This window comes from Choloepus didactylus, chromosome 16, assembly GCF_015220235.1.
Source record: "Choloepus didactylus isolate mChoDid1 chromosome 16, mChoDid1.pri, whole genome shotgun sequence".
Classification (NCBI taxonomy): Eukaryota; Metazoa; Chordata; class Mammalia; order Pilosa; family Megalonychidae; genus Choloepus; species Choloepus didactylus.
In genome coordinates, this window is record NC_051322.1 from 10291831 (window position 1) to 10309884 (window position 18054).

Consider the following 18054-nt stretch of genomic DNA (forward strand, 5'->3'; position numbering starts at 1 on the left):
ATATGCTAAATGATATTTTCTGTTCCTTTCTATTTCATGAAAAAGGATTGATGATTCTGACCTGCTGAAATGTTTTTTTTTTTCCAGCCACAAATGGAAGGTGATCTAGTTTAAAAACATAACTTTAAATGGTAGATACATTTTCGATAATATTCTAAACAATTTTTTGTAAGTATAGTCATAAATGCATCAGTGTTACTATTAAAAGGAATGATGGGAGAATCTTTTTTTATAATGCAAGACTCCTTTAAGGTACAAAATTTATATTTATGTGTTTCTGTGAATACAGATTTCCCATATCAAGTTTGCCATGGTATTTGTATGTTACCTCATTAGACTACAAACCACTTTAAAAACATATTGGTCTCTTCTTTATTTTCATTCTAATAAATGCTCAGTAAGATGAATACTCGTCTTAATTGTTTTCTCCTGTTACTGCTACTTCTACTTCTCTTGCTACAAGCTAACACCAATTCCTACTTGGGGTGGGTGAGTTTTAAATATTCAGTAGCATTAGGGTATCTGTGATTCAGCTTCATTTACAGATAACATCAGAAATCAGAATTTTGAGCTTCTTTGTAAATGTGAGATTCAAGTCTTTCCCATGTTTTTCTGTCAACATTCTTCAGTAGCTAACATTGACTTACTTAGAATATTTGATGAAAATCACTGAAAATCTAGGAGACTATATGAACTATTTAGTTTTGCTGATATTTTTAAGTTGATTACAGGACTTTGCTATAAATCTGTTTGTTTTCCTTCAGAAATTAATGGGTTTTCAGTGCTAATGTTGATTGCTACTTTAGAAATAGTAACACATTTCTATAATCAATTTGAAAAGAAAAGTATAAATACATTTTTGGCTTCATTTACTATTTTGAGCCATCTTCATGGAATTTAGCCCCATAAATTTGTCAAGGTTCCTAAAACTTTGACCAGAACTGTTGCATGAAGCAATTAGATGTGTCCAATGTGAGACTTCTAATATGCAAGGCAACAAATATGCAGTGAATTTGCTTGAGGATTGTTTCCATATTTAAGGTTTATTATTTGTTTATTTTACAGTGGAAGTAGTAGTCATGCCAATGTGAACTCGAGGGTGTCTGTCCACTCACCTTTGGATGTGGGACATATAGATCTGCCAGAGCTAGAAACTGAAGACACATTGGAGCTACAATTTCAGCAGCTCAGTCTTCCCCAGTTCTGTGTCTCCATTTTGGAATCAGCAATTCCTCTCTTAAGAACAGGTTGGTTGTTTTGAAGTCAGTTCTTTTTATACAGTTTGTGTTTGTTTTGTATGTTTTCTAGGACCCTTAATTTCTCTCTTTTCTATGTTAAAGAATCCATGTTTTCGTATTTTTTGGTGATACGAGTTCCTAGGAAGTTAAGAAGTTGCCCATTATCTCTTATTTAAATGTGGGTGCCACGGAGAACTATTCAGATAGAGTAACCCCTTCCATTTTTAGCTTTTTGTTGCACGAGTTTCCATTTCTGTATGCCTGTTTTTAATATAAATGTTGAAAAAACAGTGCAAATGGAGCAAGTTAGAAAAGATAGACTGGTAGGAATAGACCAGGAAAAAAAAAAAAAAAACAGAAAACCTCAACTCTTTGGCATTCACCCTTTTGAAACTTTTTTGAATTATTCTCAAATGTTTGTTCACGCTTCCCACTCATTTCTTACTCAAGTCATGAATTATATTAAAAGCAGAAACAAATCCAAAACTGGAGTCTTACCTTTGTAGTAATTTCTTTTTCTTTAAACACAAAAATAAGAAGTCCAAAAACATTCCGGGGTTACATTTTCTCCCAGCCATGCTAGGTAAATTTGCAAAGATGTGTTGAAGCACACGCTGGGCTGTTGTTGTTTTTGTTGTTTTAGGAGTAATAACATTAATAGCAGTGTGCCTGATGTTGCTGGAGTTTAGTAGTAAAACAACAATTATCATATACTTAGTCCCTTCTGTGCTTGGCCATCACACTTGGTTTTGTATACATTATTTCACTCATTCATACAAACCCCTTTTGTCTGCCCAGCTGTAGGAGTTACCATTTTTATCCCCATTTTATAAATGAGGAAACTATGCAAATTAGAGCGGTTTAGAAACATATCTAGGATCACACAACTAAGAGCAGGTACTTGAACCAAGGTCTTTCCGAATCCAAAGTCTGTGCACTTACACACTTCAGCAATTGCCATGGAAGAACAATAAAATTAAAAGATTAGAAGCAATAGTAATCATTATTGTCTTAATCTATACGCTTTCATTAGTTGATAAACTTACCATTATGTTAGTACATGATAAATGAGTTTTTCCCTTTCTAGTTTATACTGGCAGAGTAAAAAATATATAACATGTTTATGGTTCTTTAAGTCCTGTGGCTATTTTTGCTTGCTGGGAACTGATGAGGAGGGAATATGTTTGGGGAACCTTTTTTTTTTTTTTCCTTCCTGAGGAAATCTATATACCCTAACTTCTCACTGACTGAATAACTCTGCTTCCTGGAGTTAGGGCTACATATTAATTCATATACTAATTTGCATATATTCATATACTTTAATTCATAGTATTGTGAAATGAAGAAAGATCTGAGCTATGGCATCATAAAGTATATATTTTTATCTGCATAATGTACTGAGAACAGTTTTCAATTTAGTGTTTTTGCATTTAACCTTTTCTTAATTTGCTATAAAAAGTTGGACAATTGTGAAGCTATTTCTTGCTAAATAAAATTTTCTAAATGTTCTCTTGCCCTTTATGGTAAATTATTGCATAATTTGTAATTGTTCATTTTCATGAGAGATTTCTACAAGAACTTGCTTCATTGTTCTAATGAAAAAATTAATCTAGACCCTTATGATCTGTTTGCTTGTTTTACTTTTATTCATTTGAAATTGGCCTTTGAAATATGGAACATGGCAGTCCTGCTTGAATGCTAACCTCATTTAGAATTGCAGAGAGTGAAATTCCTTGGTTTAGAGAAAGAAGATTGCTCTGATGGTGCTGACTGATAGCATAGTTTCTTTAGAGTGGATATAGGCTTGAGTGCCATTTCAGATGGAATTTCTTGAAATTTCTTCAGTTAATGCCCAGAATGGATATTTCTTTAGTTGCTCCGAATCAAGCTTAGCTTACCAGGCAACTCCTGCATGGGAAAATGCTATTTTATGAATAGGGCTTCTAGTACTAAAAAGGGAAATTACTGGTCTTCAGAATAGGAAGGAGAATGCATTTTCTAGACTTACCTGATGCTTTGTCACGTGTATCAAATGCATGGTTTCTGAATTTGAAATTGATTTTAATCCATCTCACAGTATTTTTGGTTAGATTATTGCTTCTTTCTTTTTGAGCACGTATGAGCACGTTTGATTTGCTGTTTAAATAGCGTTGTGATCAGAACAGAACTCTTAAATGGTGCTTGTAGATTGGTACTTCCTTATTCCTCTTTCTTAGCGGTTCTAAAAAAAGATGAAAAAGAAATAGGAATTTTGGGGCATGACTTAACTAGAAAATTGAGCAGTGGGATATTTAGCTGATTATTTGAAAGTTAAGTAACTTTTTTTTTTATTTAAACCTCTTTCCTATTTGTGTATTCATAGGTAGCAGACAAATGATAATAAGAGTTCTGGAATTGCTTGCAGAGGATTTAATACTTATTGGTGATGCAGTTTCAGCAAATATCTGGGATGACAGCAGTCTTTTTGCTACAGATATGGTGAGGATTAATATTTTCTCTGTGTTTTGGGTAATAATATTAGTATTTTATTTTAATTTGGTCTCATTAACTTGTTGTTTCAGTGTCTCATTAGTCTTTGAAAGTTTTCTAGCTTTCTGACACAGTATTTCCCAATCTCGTTTAGTGCATTTCCTGCCCCAGGTCTGGAATGTCTATTTCTCCAGAGGTGTTATTTCTCTTAATGAAGAATGGTATATAGAGACCATAATCAGGCCATTAAAGGTGCTTATAGTTTCTGTGATATCATTGTTTACTCTCAGTAATAGAACCAGGAAGTATCATACACACCACTCCATCCCCCAGCCCCCTGTATATATATTTTAAAAATCATTAGTTCATATTGCTATTTCTCTGATTTCGAACTTGTACTTTGCTCCTGCTAAGAATCTTAGTTCCTAACTATATAACATAATTGCTTATTGGATTTAACTTTCAGCATACATAAATAGATTCTAAATAGCAATAGTTATCACTATGCTATAACTCTAATAAACTCTAATAAAGTTCAAGATTTCCTTGCAGTTTTTTTTTTTTTTTTTTTGATTTAGAATAAATCCTATTAAAGATTCGGTCAAAATACTGTGCCTTAAAGTAATTTGAAATAATTATTTTCTCTGTTACCATTTCAATATACAGTTAGATTTATTTGTTTCATTTTTGTTTTCAATGTTAGGAATTGTTTTCTTTTCATAAAAATGTAACTCAGAGATGTCTCTCTGCCATCCCTGTCCCCCCAAGATGTTCCTTTCTTTTCCTTATTGCTAGCCATTTTTATTTTCTGGTTTATCCTTTCAGTGTTGTTTAAATTAAATTAAAATTAACTTTTTTTCCTTCTTGCAAATGTCAGCAAATAAAACTGTAGATTTTTATTTCTATGTCAGACATAAAAGAGTTTACACAATATATGATATTTTGTACTTTTTTTTTTTTTTACCTTAAAAATACATGTTGTCTATATCATGTACATGAAATAATATGTATGGAGATTATTCCATATCCATTTGTAGAGATCTTTTTTATAGTCTTCATAGTGCTTCATTGTGTATTTATTCACTCAGTCTCCTCTATTGTTGAACCTAATTGTTAATGATAAATTAAGTGCAACGAAATAATATGCATGTATCATTTCATATTTGTATACGTATCTCTAGGGTCCGTTTCTGTAAGTGGAATTGCTGTATCAAAAAGTAAATATATTGAATTGCAGATATTGTTAAATTCCACTATGTGGTTGTACAACTTTTTTCACCCTTTACTGATATGTTAGGGTGTGTTTTTTCCCGCAAACTCAGCAGTAGTGAATAGTCAAACCTTAGATATTTGCTATTTTGGTAAATGAGGTATGGTATGCCAGTATAGTATTTATACTTCTCTCTGAATGATGTTTGAACATCTTTTTATAACTTTAAGGGCCGTTTGCATTTATTTTTCTGTGAACTGTTGAGGGTTTTTATCCATTTTTCTCTTGGGTCATTGGTTTTTTGTTCTTTTTCTTGATTTCAAAAAGATCTTTATGTTTAAGAACAAGTTGCAATATTTTTTTTTGGAACAAGTGCAATGTTTTTTTCCCAGTTAGGGCTTTCTTTCTTTCTTTCTTTTTTTGGCCATGTATAAGTTTTTATTTATTTGTTTATTGTTATGTAGCTGGATTTATCCGTTTCTTTACTTCTTTTTTTTAGTTGGTTCTGTATTTTGCATCATAGTTAGAAAGACCCTTCCTATATGCAGGGAATGAATGTGCTCTGCATTTCCATTTGTCGAAGTCTATTTTTTGTCTTTCAGGAATATTTTTCTCATATAGATTTGGCACATTTCTAATTAAGTTTATATGTGTGTGTGAATATATACATGTATGTGTGTCTTTAACGGCTTTATGGAAATATAATTGACATACAATAAGCTTCACATTTAGTTTTTTTTTTTTTATTCAATTTTATTGAAATACATTCACACACCATACAATCATCCATGATATACAATCCACTGTCCACAGTATGATAACATAGTTATGCGTTCGTCACCACAATCTATCTCTGAACATTTTCCTTACATCAGAAAGAACCAGAACGAGAATAAAAAATAAAAGTGAAAAAAAACACCCAAATCATCCCCCCATCCCACCCCATTTGTCCTTTAGTTTTTATCCCCATTCCTCCACTCATCCATACACTAGATAAAGGGGGTGTGATCCACAAGGTCTTCACAATCACACTGTCACCCCTTGTAATCTACATTATTGTATAATTGTCTTCAGGAGTCCAGACTGCTAGGTTGGAGTTTGGTAGTTTCAGCTATTTACTTCTAGCTATTCCAATACATTAAAGCCTAAGAGATGTTATCTATATAGTGCATAAGAATGTCCACCAGAGTGACCTCTTGACTCCATTTGGAATCTCTCAGCCACTGAAACCATTTCGTTTCATTTTGCATCCCCCTTTTGGTCAAGAAGATACTCTCAGTCCCACGAAGCCGGGTCCACATTCATTCCCGGAAGTCATACTCTGCGTTGCCAGGGAGATTTACACCCCTGGGAGTTGGGTCCCACGTAGGGGGGAAGGCAGCGAGTTCACCTGTCGAGATGGCTCAGTTAGAGAGAGAGAGGGCCACATCTGAGCAACAAAGAGGTACTCAGGGGGAGACTCTTAGGCACCATTACATACAACTTTAGACTCTCCTTTGTGGTAATGAGCTTCATAAGGGCAAGTCCCGTGCTCGAGGGCTCAGCACATCAAACCGCCAGTCCCAATGTTTGTGACAACATACGGTAGGGGATCAGCATCTCAAAGTTTAGAGATAGGCCTTACAATTCAGGGATAGAGTTAACTGCTGTAAGAGCTTACAATCTAGGGACTATTACAATTATTGTGTCCACGTTAGGCTATGTTCTAAGATTCAATTCTGAGTTTATACATTGTAGTTAGTTCATATTGGTGAGGCATCATCCCTCTCACCATGTTTTCTCCAACACTTTTACTCCTATATATATATTTTCCTACAATTTTATAGAGTTATATTCACATACCATACATTTATCCACAGTGTATAATCAGTTGTTCATGGTATCATCATACAGTTGTACATTTATCACCACAATCAGCATTTGAACATACTGATTACTACAAGAAAAATTGTTTTTTTTTTTTTTTTTAGCAATAAGAAAAAATGATAAAAAGAAAAATAACATGTCATACAATACAATATACTACTAAGGACAGCAAATAACACCACTACCAAGAATCCCATATTACTCCCCTATATCCCCTTCTCATATACATTTAGCGTTGGCGTATTGCCTTTGTTACATTTAATGGAGGTAAATTACAATGTTACTGTTGACCATAGACTCCAGTTTGCTTTGATTATGTTTTTTCCTGTATACCATCCCTTTTTCAAATTTCTACATGGTTGACATTCATTTGCTTTCCCACATGCAAAAACATTTTTATATTTGTATATTTAGTAACAGTCATTGGCCACTCCAGTTTTTGCCACGTTATACAGTCCCAGTCTTTATCATGTATCTTTAACTCTGGTGTCATACATTCTCCTATCCCACCTCTTTCAGCTTTACTCACAGACATCTTTGTTCAGTGTACTTACAATACCGTGCTACCATCACACAGTATTATGCTATCTATTTCTGGATCTATGCAATCAATCCTAAACATTCTGTACTCCTTCAGCATCAGATGGCTGATCTCTGCCCTCTTTCTATCTCTTGGTCACCTGTGTTGTCAGCTTTTAACTCCCAAAGTTTGTTCATTAATGTCTGTTCATATTAGTGAGACCATACAGAATCTGTCCTTTTGTTTCTGGCTAACTTCACTCAACATAATGTCCTCAAGGTTCATCCACATTATTACATGATCCATGTCTTTGTTCTGTCTTACAGCTGCATAATATTCCATCATGTGTGTATACCACAGTTTGTTTATCCACTCGTCCTTTGATGGGCATTTGGGCTGTTTCCATCTCTTGGCAATTGTGAATAATGCTGCAATAAACATTGGTTTACAAATGTCTGTTTGTGTCTTAAGTTTCAGTTCCTCTGAGTATATACCCAGCAATGGAACAGCTGGGTCATATGGCAAATCTATATTTAGCTTCCTGAGGAACCTCCACACTGTCTTCCAGAGTGGCTGTACCAATCTACATTCCCACCAACAATGAATAAGTGTGCCTCTTTCTCCACATCCTCTCCAGCACTTGTCATTTTCTGTTTTTTGGATAATGGCCATTCTGGTAGGTGTAAGATGATATCTCATTGTGGTTTTGATTTGCATTTACTTAATAGCCAGTGAAGTTGAGCATTTTTTCATATGCTTTTGAGCCATTTGTATTTCCTCTTCAGAAAAATGTCTGTTCATGTCTTTTGCCCATTTTTTAATTGGATTGTTTGTCTTTCTGGTATTGAGATGCAGGATTCCTTTATATATTCGGGATATTAAACCCTTATCTGATATGTGGTTTCCAAATATCGTCTCCCATTGTGTAGGTTGCCTTTTGACTTTTCTGACAAAGTCCTTTGATGTACAAAAGTGTTTAATTTTGAGGAGATCCCATTTGTCTATTTGTTCTTTGGTTGCTCATGTCTTGGGTGTGAGGTCTAAGAAACCACCTCCTTTCACAAGATCTTTAAGATATTGCCCTACATTTTCTTCTAAGAGTTTTATGGTCTTGGTGCTAATGTTTAGGTCTTTGATCCACTTTGAATTAATTTTGGTATAAGGTGTGAGATGGACATCCTCTTTCATTCTTTTGGAAATGGATATCCAGTTCTCCAAACACCATTTATTGAACAGGCTGCTCTTTCCCAGTTGCTTCGGCTTCACTGCCTTATCAAAGATCAGTTGTCCATAGATGCGAGGGTCTACTTCTGAACACTCAATTCGATTCCATTGATCAGTATATCTGTCCTTATGCCAGTACCATGCTGTTTTGAGCACTGTAGCTTTGTAATATGCTTCAAAGTCAGGTAGTGTGAGACCTCCGACTTCATTCCTCTTTCTCAAGACATTTTTGGCTATTCGGGGCACCTTACCCTTCCAAATAAATTTAGTTATTGATTTTTCTATTTCTGTAAAGTAAGTTGTTGGGATTTGAATTGGTATTGCATTGAATCTGTAAATCAGTTTAGGTAAAATTACCATCTTAACTATATTTAGTCTTCCAATCCATGAACATGGTATGTTCTTCCATTTTTTCAGGTCTTGTTCAATTTCTTTTAGCAGTTTCTTATAGTTTTCTATGTAAAGGTCTTTTGTGTCCTTGGTTAAGTTTATTCCTAAGTACTTGATTCTTTTGGTTGCTATTGTAAATGGGATTTTTTTCTTGATTTCCTCCTCTTGTTGCACATTACTTGTGTATAGGAACACTACAGATTTTTGCGTGTTGATCTTGTAGCCTGCTACTTTGCTGTATTCATTGACTAGTTCTAGTAGCTTTGCTGTAGATTTTTCTGGATTTCCTCCATATAGAATCATGTCATCTGCAAATAGTGAAAGTTTTACTTCTTCCTCTCCAATTTGGATGCCTTTTATTTCTTTTTCTTGCCTACTTGCTCTAGCTAGAACTTCCAGCACAATGTTGAATAGCAATGGTGATAGTGGGCATCCCTGTCTTGTTCCTGATCTTAGAGGAAAAGCTTTCAGTCTCTCCCTATTGAGTGTGATGTTAGCTGTGGGTTTTTCATATATTGCCTTTATCATATTGAAAAAGTTCCCTTCTATTCCTATCCTTTGAAGTGTTTTCATCAGGAAAGGATGTTGAATTTTGTCAAATGCCTTTTCTGCATCAATCAAGATGATCATGTGGTTCTTCTGCTTTGATTTATTGATGTGGTGTATTACATTAATTGATTTTCTTGTGTTGAACCAGCCTTGCATAACTGGAATAAATCCCACCTGGTCGTGGTGTATAATTCTTTTAATGTGCTGCTGGATTCGATTTGCGAGTATTTTGTTGAGGATTTTTGCGTCTATATTCATTAAAGAAATTGGTCTATAATTTTCTTTTTTTGTAGTATCTTTGCCTGGTTTTGGTATTAGGGTGATGATGGCTTCATAGGAAGAGTTAGGTAGCTTTCCCTCTACTTCAATTTTTTTGAAGAGATTGAGCAGGATTGGTACTAATTCGTTCTTGAATGCTTGGTAGAATTCACATGTGAAACCATCTGGTCCTGGGCTTTTCCTTTTTGGGAGCTTTTTGATGACTGACTCAATCTCTTTACTTGTCATTGGTTTGTTGAGGTCATCTATTTCTTCTTGAGTTAATGTAGTTTGTTTATGCTTTTCTAGGAAGTTGTCCATTTCATCTAAGTTGTCTAGTTTATTAGCATATAGTTGCTCATAGTATCTTCTCATTATCTCCTTAATTTCTGCAGGGTCGGTAGTTATATTTCCTTTCCCGTTTCTGATTGCATTTATTTGCATCTGCTCTCTCTTTTTTTTTGTTAGCCTAGCCAGTGGTCCATCGATTTTATTGATTTTCTCAAAGAACCAACTTCTGGTTTTGTTGATTCTCTCTGTTGTTTTCCTGTTGTCAGTTGCATTTATTTCTGCTCTAATCTTTGTTATTTCTTCCCTTCTGCTTGCTTTGGAGTTAGTTTGCTGTTCTTTCTCTAATTCCTCCAGGTGAGCAGTTAACTCTTCAATTTTTGCTCTCTCTTCTCTTTTAATATAGGCATTTAGGGCAATGAATTTCCCTCTCAGCACCGCCTTTGCTGCATCCCATAAGTTTTGATAAGTTGTGTTTTCATTGTCATTTGCCTCGAAGTATTTACTAATTTCTCTTGTAATTTCTTCCTTTACCCACTGGTTTTCTAAGAGGGTGTTGTTTAGCCTCCATATGTTTGTGAATTTTATGACCTTCTGCCTTTTATTTATTTCCAACTTCATTCCATTGTGGTCTGAGAAAATGTTTTGTATAATATCAGTAGTTTTAAATTTGTTGAGACTTGCTTTGTGACCCAACATGTGGTCTATCCTTGAGAATATTCCATGAGCACTTGAGAAAAAAGTGTATCCTGCTGTTGTTGGATGTAGTGTTCTATAAATGTCTGTCAAGTCTAGTTCATTTATCATACAATTCAACATCTCTGTTTCTTTAGTGATCCTCTGTCTAAATGTTCTATCCATTGATGAGAGTGGTGTATTGAAGTCTCCAACTATTATTGTAGGGGTATCTATTTCTCCTTTCAGTGATCGCAGTGTTTGCCTCATGAATTTGGGGGCATTGTGGTTTGGTGCATAAATATTTATGACTGTTATGTTTTCTTGATGAATTGACCCTTTTATTAATATATAGTGTCCTTCTTTGTCTCTTTTAATTGTTTCGCTTTTGAAGTCTAACTTGTCTGATATTAATATAGCTACTCCCACTTTTTTCTGGTTGTTGTTTGCATGAAATATCTTTTTCCAACCTTTCACTTTCAGTCTATGTTTGTCCTTGTGTCTAAAGTGAGTTTCTTGTAGACAGCATATAGATGGGTCCTGTTTTTTAATCCATTCTGCCAGTCTGTGTCTTTTTATTGAGGAGTTTAATCCATTTACATTTAGTGTTATTACTGTAAGGGCAGTACTTTCTTCTACCATTTTGTTTTTTGGAATTTATATGTCATATCTTATTTTTTCCTCTCCTTTTACCTTTCCTGATAATCTTCATTTCTGCACTCTTCTCCAGCTCTCTCTCTCCTGTCTTTTCCTTTCAGCCTGTAGCACTCCCTTTAGTATTTCTTGTAGTGCTGGTATCTTATTCACAAACTCTCTCAGTGTCTGTTTGTCTGAAAATGTTTTAATCTCTCCCTCATTTTTGAAGGAAAGTTTTGCTGGATATAGAATTCTTGGTTGACAGTTTTTCTCTTTCAGTATTTTAAATATGTCATGCCACTGTCTTCTTGCCTCCATGGTTTCTGCAGAGAAATCTGTACATAGTCTTATTGACTTTCCCTTGTATGTGATGGATCGCTTTTCTCTTGCTGCTTTCAGAATCCTCTCTTTGTCTTTGACATTGGACAATCTGACCAGTAAGTGTCTTGGAGTAGGTCTATTGGGATCTATTCTATTTGGGGTACGTTGTACTTCTTGAATCTCTAATTTTCTGTCTTTTATAAGAGTTGGGAAAGTTTCAGTGAATATGTCTTCTATTACTCTTTCTGCCCCTTTTCCCCTCTCTTCTCCTTCTGGGATACCCATAACACGTATATTTGTGCGTTTCATGTTGTCACTCAGCTCCCTAAGACCCTGCTCATATTTTTCCATTTTTTTCACCATCTGTTCTTTTGTGTGTATGAATTCGAATGACCTGTCTTCCAGTTCACTGATCCTTTCTTCTGCCTGTTCAAATCTACTGTTGTGTCCCTCCATTGTGTTTTTCATCTCCTCCATTGTGGCCTTCATTCCCATGAGTTCTTGCCATTTGTTTTTTAAGTTTATGAATTCTTCTTTATGGTCAGCCATTGTCTTCTTTATATCCTTCAGCTCTTTTGCTATATCTTCCTTCATTTCATCAAATTTATTTAGCATTAGTTGCCTCCACTCCTGTGTCTCAGCTGAGCTATTAGTTTGTTCCTTTGGCTGGTCCATGTTTTCGTGTTTCCTGGTATGGCTTGTTATCTTAAGTTGTCTAGGCATCTGATTCTCTTGATTAGTTTATTTTGGAGCTTGTTTTCTGTCTTTTACCTAGTGGTTTTCTTGTTGGTTGGCTTTGTTTTCTGGCCTCTGTTATTCAGTTCAACTTATTCTAGACCTCTAACTTAGGTTCTATTTAGTTGATCAGAATTTTTCCCCTCTTGTTTTTTCTGTTTCTTGCTCTGCCTCTATGTAACCTTTTTGTGAGTGGGTCTCCTCAGATGTGGTCAACCCTAGTCAGATTTTTCCAGTCTAGTGAGGCCCAAGTCTCATTGGGAGGGTATGGAGTTTTCCTGAGAATGAGACCCTCCTATGAGGCCTTTAGAATTGGTGCTTTTCCTTTCCTGTCCAGCAGGTGGCTCTGGCCAGCCTTCAGCTCCCCCACCAGTGTAAGGAGGTATGGAGCCTTTAGTTCTCCTGGTGACTCTGATCCTGTCTGGGGCGTGGCTGACTGAAGCCAGAATCTGAATTCCAGCCCCTGGGGTCTGAATTCCCAGAAGGAGGACTGCCAGTTGAGCTGGGCCTCCCTCCACTCTCCCAATCCTCAGAACTCCAGTTTTCTCTCAGGGGCACTATTCCCTTCTCCTCTCTCCTCTTTGAGGCCTCTCCAGGTAGATTCCTTGGTCAGCCTGAGTTGCCAATTAAAGACGGGGGTGGAGGCCTTCAGTAGTGAATACGGAATTCGAAGACACTGTGGGTACTCTGTCTACCCTCAAGCCCACCTAGTCCCTCAACCTGGGCTTTCTGATAGAAAATAACCACATATATTACTTTTAGATTAAAAAAAAAAAAAAAAAAAAGGAAAAAAAAAGAAAAAAGAGTCTCTTTTAAACTTCTTTCCCCAGCCTGGAAGTTTTGTCAGTGTCAGAATAGAGCATTTAAAGGTATGCTTTGGACTATTGTCTGATAATTACTCTCCAACTGCTTCAGTTCCACCCCTGCAGGGGGCTATTGAAATGCAAAAAGATAAGGGATCAGTGAGAAGCCAGAAGGGAGGAAATGTAAGGGAAAAAATAAATGGCTGTTTTGGAGTCTAGGAATGGGTGCCCGCTTTTATGTGCCCCCACTTCTTGGATTCCAGCCCTTCTTTAGCACCCCAGCTCCCAAAGTTAGTTAATTAATTTGTTAATTAATTCTGCAGTTGAGGCTGGGTTGAGCCTCCCTTCTTGCCCTCAGCAGATTGCTGTTTTTTTTTTTTTTTTTTTTTTCGCCTCCTTTCAGGGAGCTGGCAGCAAGACAGTCTGTGAGGTCTGGGTGGGGAGGGGCGCCAGACCCCTGGTCCGGGGAACTTACAGTGTTCGCTGCAATCTCAGCTTTTCCTCCAATTCCAAACTTGTGTCCAATGTGTGACTGGTTACTGGAGACCCCGAAAACACTGTTTCATATAGTTCTTGGGTAATCGCCAGCTGCTCTAGGGGAGAGACGAAATTCTGCGCCTCACCACTCCACCATCTTGCCCCGCCTCCCCACATTTAGTTTTTAAAATAAGTCTTGACACCCAGGGGAGTGAATCTCCCTGGCAACGTGGAATATGACTCCTGGGGAGGAATGTAGACCCGGCATCGTGGGACGGAGAACATCTTCTTGACCAAAAGGGGGATGTGAAAGGAAATGAAATAAGCTTCAGTGGCAGAGAGATTCCAAAAGGTGCCGAGAGGTCACTCTGGTGGGCACTCTTATGCACACTTTAGACAACCCTTTTTAGGTTCTAAAGAATTGGGGTAGCTGGTGGTGGATACCTGAAACTATCAAACTACAACCCAGAACCCATGAATCTCGAGGACAGTTGTATAAAAATGTAGCTTATGAGGGGTGACAATGGGATTGGGAAAGCCATAAGGACCACACTCCACTTTGTCTAGTTTATGGATGGATGAGTAGAAAAATAGGGGAAGGAAACAAACAGACAAAGGTACCCAGTGTTCTTTTTTACTTCAATTGCTCTTTTCCACTCTAATTATTATCCTTGTTATTTTTGTGTGTGTGCTAATGAAGGTGTCAGGGATTGATTTAGGTGATGAATGTACAACTATGTAATGGTACTGTAAACAATTGAAAGTACGATTTGTTTTGTATGACTGCGTGGTGTGTGAATATATCTCAATAAAATGAAGATAAAAAAAAAAAAAAAGACAGTCTAAATAGATAATGACAATTAAATGTCAAGGATGATCCTGGATGGAATCTGAGGATGGAGGAGAGGAGGCTCAAAGGGACACAGTTGGGACATAAGAAAAAGAAAAAAAAAACGAAATACAGAATGTAAGCTTTGTATCAATGTTGAATTTCTTGAACTCCTTAGCTGCGTTAAAGGGGATTGCATAAAAGAATGTTCTTATTAATGGGAAATGTATATGTGAATTATATTGTTTGTTCAAGGATGTGTGCAGCTTGCTCTCATATGTTCAGAAGACAGAGCAATAGATGATGGATGACAGGGAGGGAGGGAGGGAGGGAAAGAAAGAAATGGTGGCATAACAGGATGTTTAAAGTTGGTGATTCAGGGTATCGGGGGAGGGGGTTGGGGTATGCTGGAGTTCTGTGTACGGGGTTTGTATTGTTTTTGCAACTGTTCCTGGAGGTTTGAATTAATTTCAAAATAAAATTTAAAATAAAAAAAAAAAACAAAAACAAACAAACAAAAAAAAAACTCCTGAATCCGAATAAAGATAGTGATTACAAAAAAAAAAAATAAATAAAAAAAAAATAAAATAAGTCTTGATATACCTGTGATATAGATTAGTTTGCATTTTCTAGAATTTTATATAAATGAATTCAGTATGTACATTTTTGTCTCATTTCCTTCCTTCTGCATAATTACTTTGAGAAAAAGCCATATTGTTGCATGTATCAGTAGTTTATTACTTTTTGTTTCTGAATAGTATTCCAGTGTATGAATATACCACAATTGGTTTATCCATTCACTTACTGATGGACATTTGGATTGTTTCCAGTTATTGATTACTATAAATACCATTCCTATGAACGTTCCTGTTGTTCCACATCTTTTCCAACATTTGGTCTGGTCAGTTTTTTTGTTGGTTTTTAAAAATTTTAGACATAACTAATAGATATGTAATAGTATCTCATTAGGTTTAAATTTGCAGTTCTCTAATGACTGATAATATTGAGCATCTTTTATAGTTTTCGGTCAGCAAGTCTAGCTAGATCTTTTTAAAATACTTATTTGTAAGTTTTTTTTTTTTCTTTTAAATGCCCTTGTGAGTGGAGTTTTAAAATTTCATTTTTGGATTTTTCATTGCTAATATGTAGCAGTACAATTGGTTTTTGTGTGTTGAGCTGACATCTCTTATATCCTGTGACCTTGTAGGACTTATTAGTTCTGTTTTTTTTTTTTTTTTTCTTTTTTTTGGATTCCTTAGGATTTTCTGTCTATAAGATCATGCTATCTATGAACAAAAAAAGTTTTATTTCTTCCTTTTCAATCTAGATCTCTTTTATTTCTTTTTATTGCCTAACTGCCCTGACTAGACTGAATAGAAGTGGTAAGAGCCTTGTTCCTGGTCTTAGGGCAGAAGCATGCAGCCTTTCCCCATTAGGTACGATATTAGCTCTAGTTCTTTGGTAAATGCCCTTTATAGGTTGAAGAAGTTTCCTTCTGATCCTAGTTTGTGGAATGTTTTGAGTGAGTGTTGGATTTCGTCAAATCTTGTGTCTTTTGAGATGATCATTTGTTTTTTATTCTTCATTGTACTGTATTACATTAATTGATTTTTTTGATTTTAAAATAACCTTATATTCCTGGAATAAATTTTACTTGTCATGTTATAGAATTGTTTTTGTATTTTTTTGGATCTGGTTTGCTAATATTTTAAGATTTTTACATCTTTATTCATGAGGGATATTGTTCTGTAGTATTCATTTTTGTGATGATTTTATTTGGTATCAGGATAATTCTGGTGTCCAAAATGAATTAAGAAGTGTTCCTTCCTCTGTTTTCTGGAAGAATTTTTTAAGGATTAGCGTGTTTCTTTGAATCCTTGGTAGAATTCACCAGTAAAGCCATTTTGGCCTGGCCTTTGCTTTGTGGGAAGATATAAAAATTCTAATTTAATTCCTTTATTTATTATAGGTCTATTTATATTTTCTATTTCTTTTTGAGTCAGTTTTAGTAATTTGTAACTTTCTAGGTATTTGTTCATTTTATCTAAGTTGTTTAATTTGTTGGCATAAAGTTGTTCATTTTATTCCCTTGTAATCTTTTATATATTTCTGTAAAGATGGTTGTAATGTCTCCTCTTTTAGTCCTTATTATGGTAATTTGTGTCTTTTGAGCAACTTTTCATGTGCTTGTATGCTGTCTTTGTGCCTTCTGTGGTGAAGTGTCTGTTTAAATCTTTTGCCTTTTTAAAAAAATTGGATTGTTTTCTTACCGAATTGTGAGGGTTCTTTATATATTCTGGATAAGTTTGTATGTTCATATTTATCTTTCTATATTCTGTATATATAATTCATATATATTTTGATGTATTCTGTATATTCTTTTATAATATATCTCAGTCTGTGGCTTGTCTTTTAATTCTCTATTCAGGATGTTTTGAAAAGCAGAAGTTCCCAATTTTTATAAACTTAAGTTGATCAGTTTTTTCTTTTATGGATTGTGTTTTTGATATTGTATATTAGAAATCTTTGCCTAACCTCTGTTATAAAGATTACTTCTTATGTTTTCTTTCAGAAGCTTTATGGTTCATTTAGGTGTATGATTCATTTTGAGTTAATTTTTGTATGTGGTGCAAGGTAAGGAACAAAGTTTTATTTTTTGCCTATGTAATATGAAATTTTTTTCAGCACCGTTTGTTCAAAAGGCTGTCCTTTCTTCCCTGAATTGCATATATATCTTTTTCAAAAATCAGCCTATATATGGGTTTATTTCTGTACTTTATTCTGTTCCATTAATCTGTGCTCCCTTTTGATGCCAGTATCAAGCCCTCTTAATTATTTTGGCTTTATAGTAAGTGTTGAAGTCAGGTAGTTGAAGTCCTCCAACTTTGTTCTTTTTCAAAGTTGTTTTGGTTATTTTGGGTCTTTTGAATTTCCTTATAGAATTGAGGATTAGTTTGTGAATTTCTAAAAAAAATAGCTTGCTGTGATTTTAAATGTGATTGAGTTGAATCTATAGATCAATTTGGGGAGAAATGACATCTTAGTAGTATGAGTTTTCTGATCCATGAACACTCTATAGCCCTCCATTTATTTGGCCTTTGTCTCAGCTGTGTTTCAAAATTTTTAATGTATAGGTCTTCCATGTTCAAGAATTTCAGTTATGGGTCTTTTTCTGTTGGCTGATTCTTTTCCTGTTTATATATTCTGATATGTAGTTTGTTTAGTAATTTCTGATTGGATGTTGGACATTTTGGATGTTACTTTGTTAAATGTCTTAATTTTTGGGTCTTTCTGTGAGTTAGATTCTGTTCTATAAGGGAGTTAAGTTACTTGTGGAACAGTTTCATTACTTAAGGTCTTTCAAACGTTTTGCTATGAGTCTAGATAGTGGTTTTGAACTGGGGGCAGTTTTTCCCCTAGGAATATTTGTCAAAGTCTGGAGACATTTTTTGGTTGTCACAACTGGTGTGCTTCTGGCATCTAGTGGCTGGAAGCCAGGACAGCCCCTTACAACAAAGAATTTTTTGGCTCAAAATGTCAGTAGTGCTGAGGTTGAGAATCCCTGG

At 35.3% G+C, this 18054-nt stretch overlaps 1 protein-coding gene across 6 annotated transcripts in view; it reads left to right on the top strand.

Annotated features, from left to right (window-relative positions):
* RTTN (rotatin) overlaps positions 1–18054 on the top strand; it is a 214614-nt gene that overhangs the window by 13312 nt on the left and 183248 nt on the right. For all 6 annotated transcript variants that reach the window (XR_005212183.1, XM_037805750.1, XM_037805751.1 and 3 more), the window contains 2 exons: positions 1066–1247; positions 3601–3716. Coding sequence is in view for 5 of the 6 variants with exons in the window: in XM_037805750.1 (XP_037661678.1) it covers positions 1066–1247; positions 3601–3716 (298 nt within the window). In the remaining variant the exon portion in view is untranslated. The remainder of the gene's footprint in view (positions 1–1065; positions 1248–3600; positions 3717–18054) is intronic.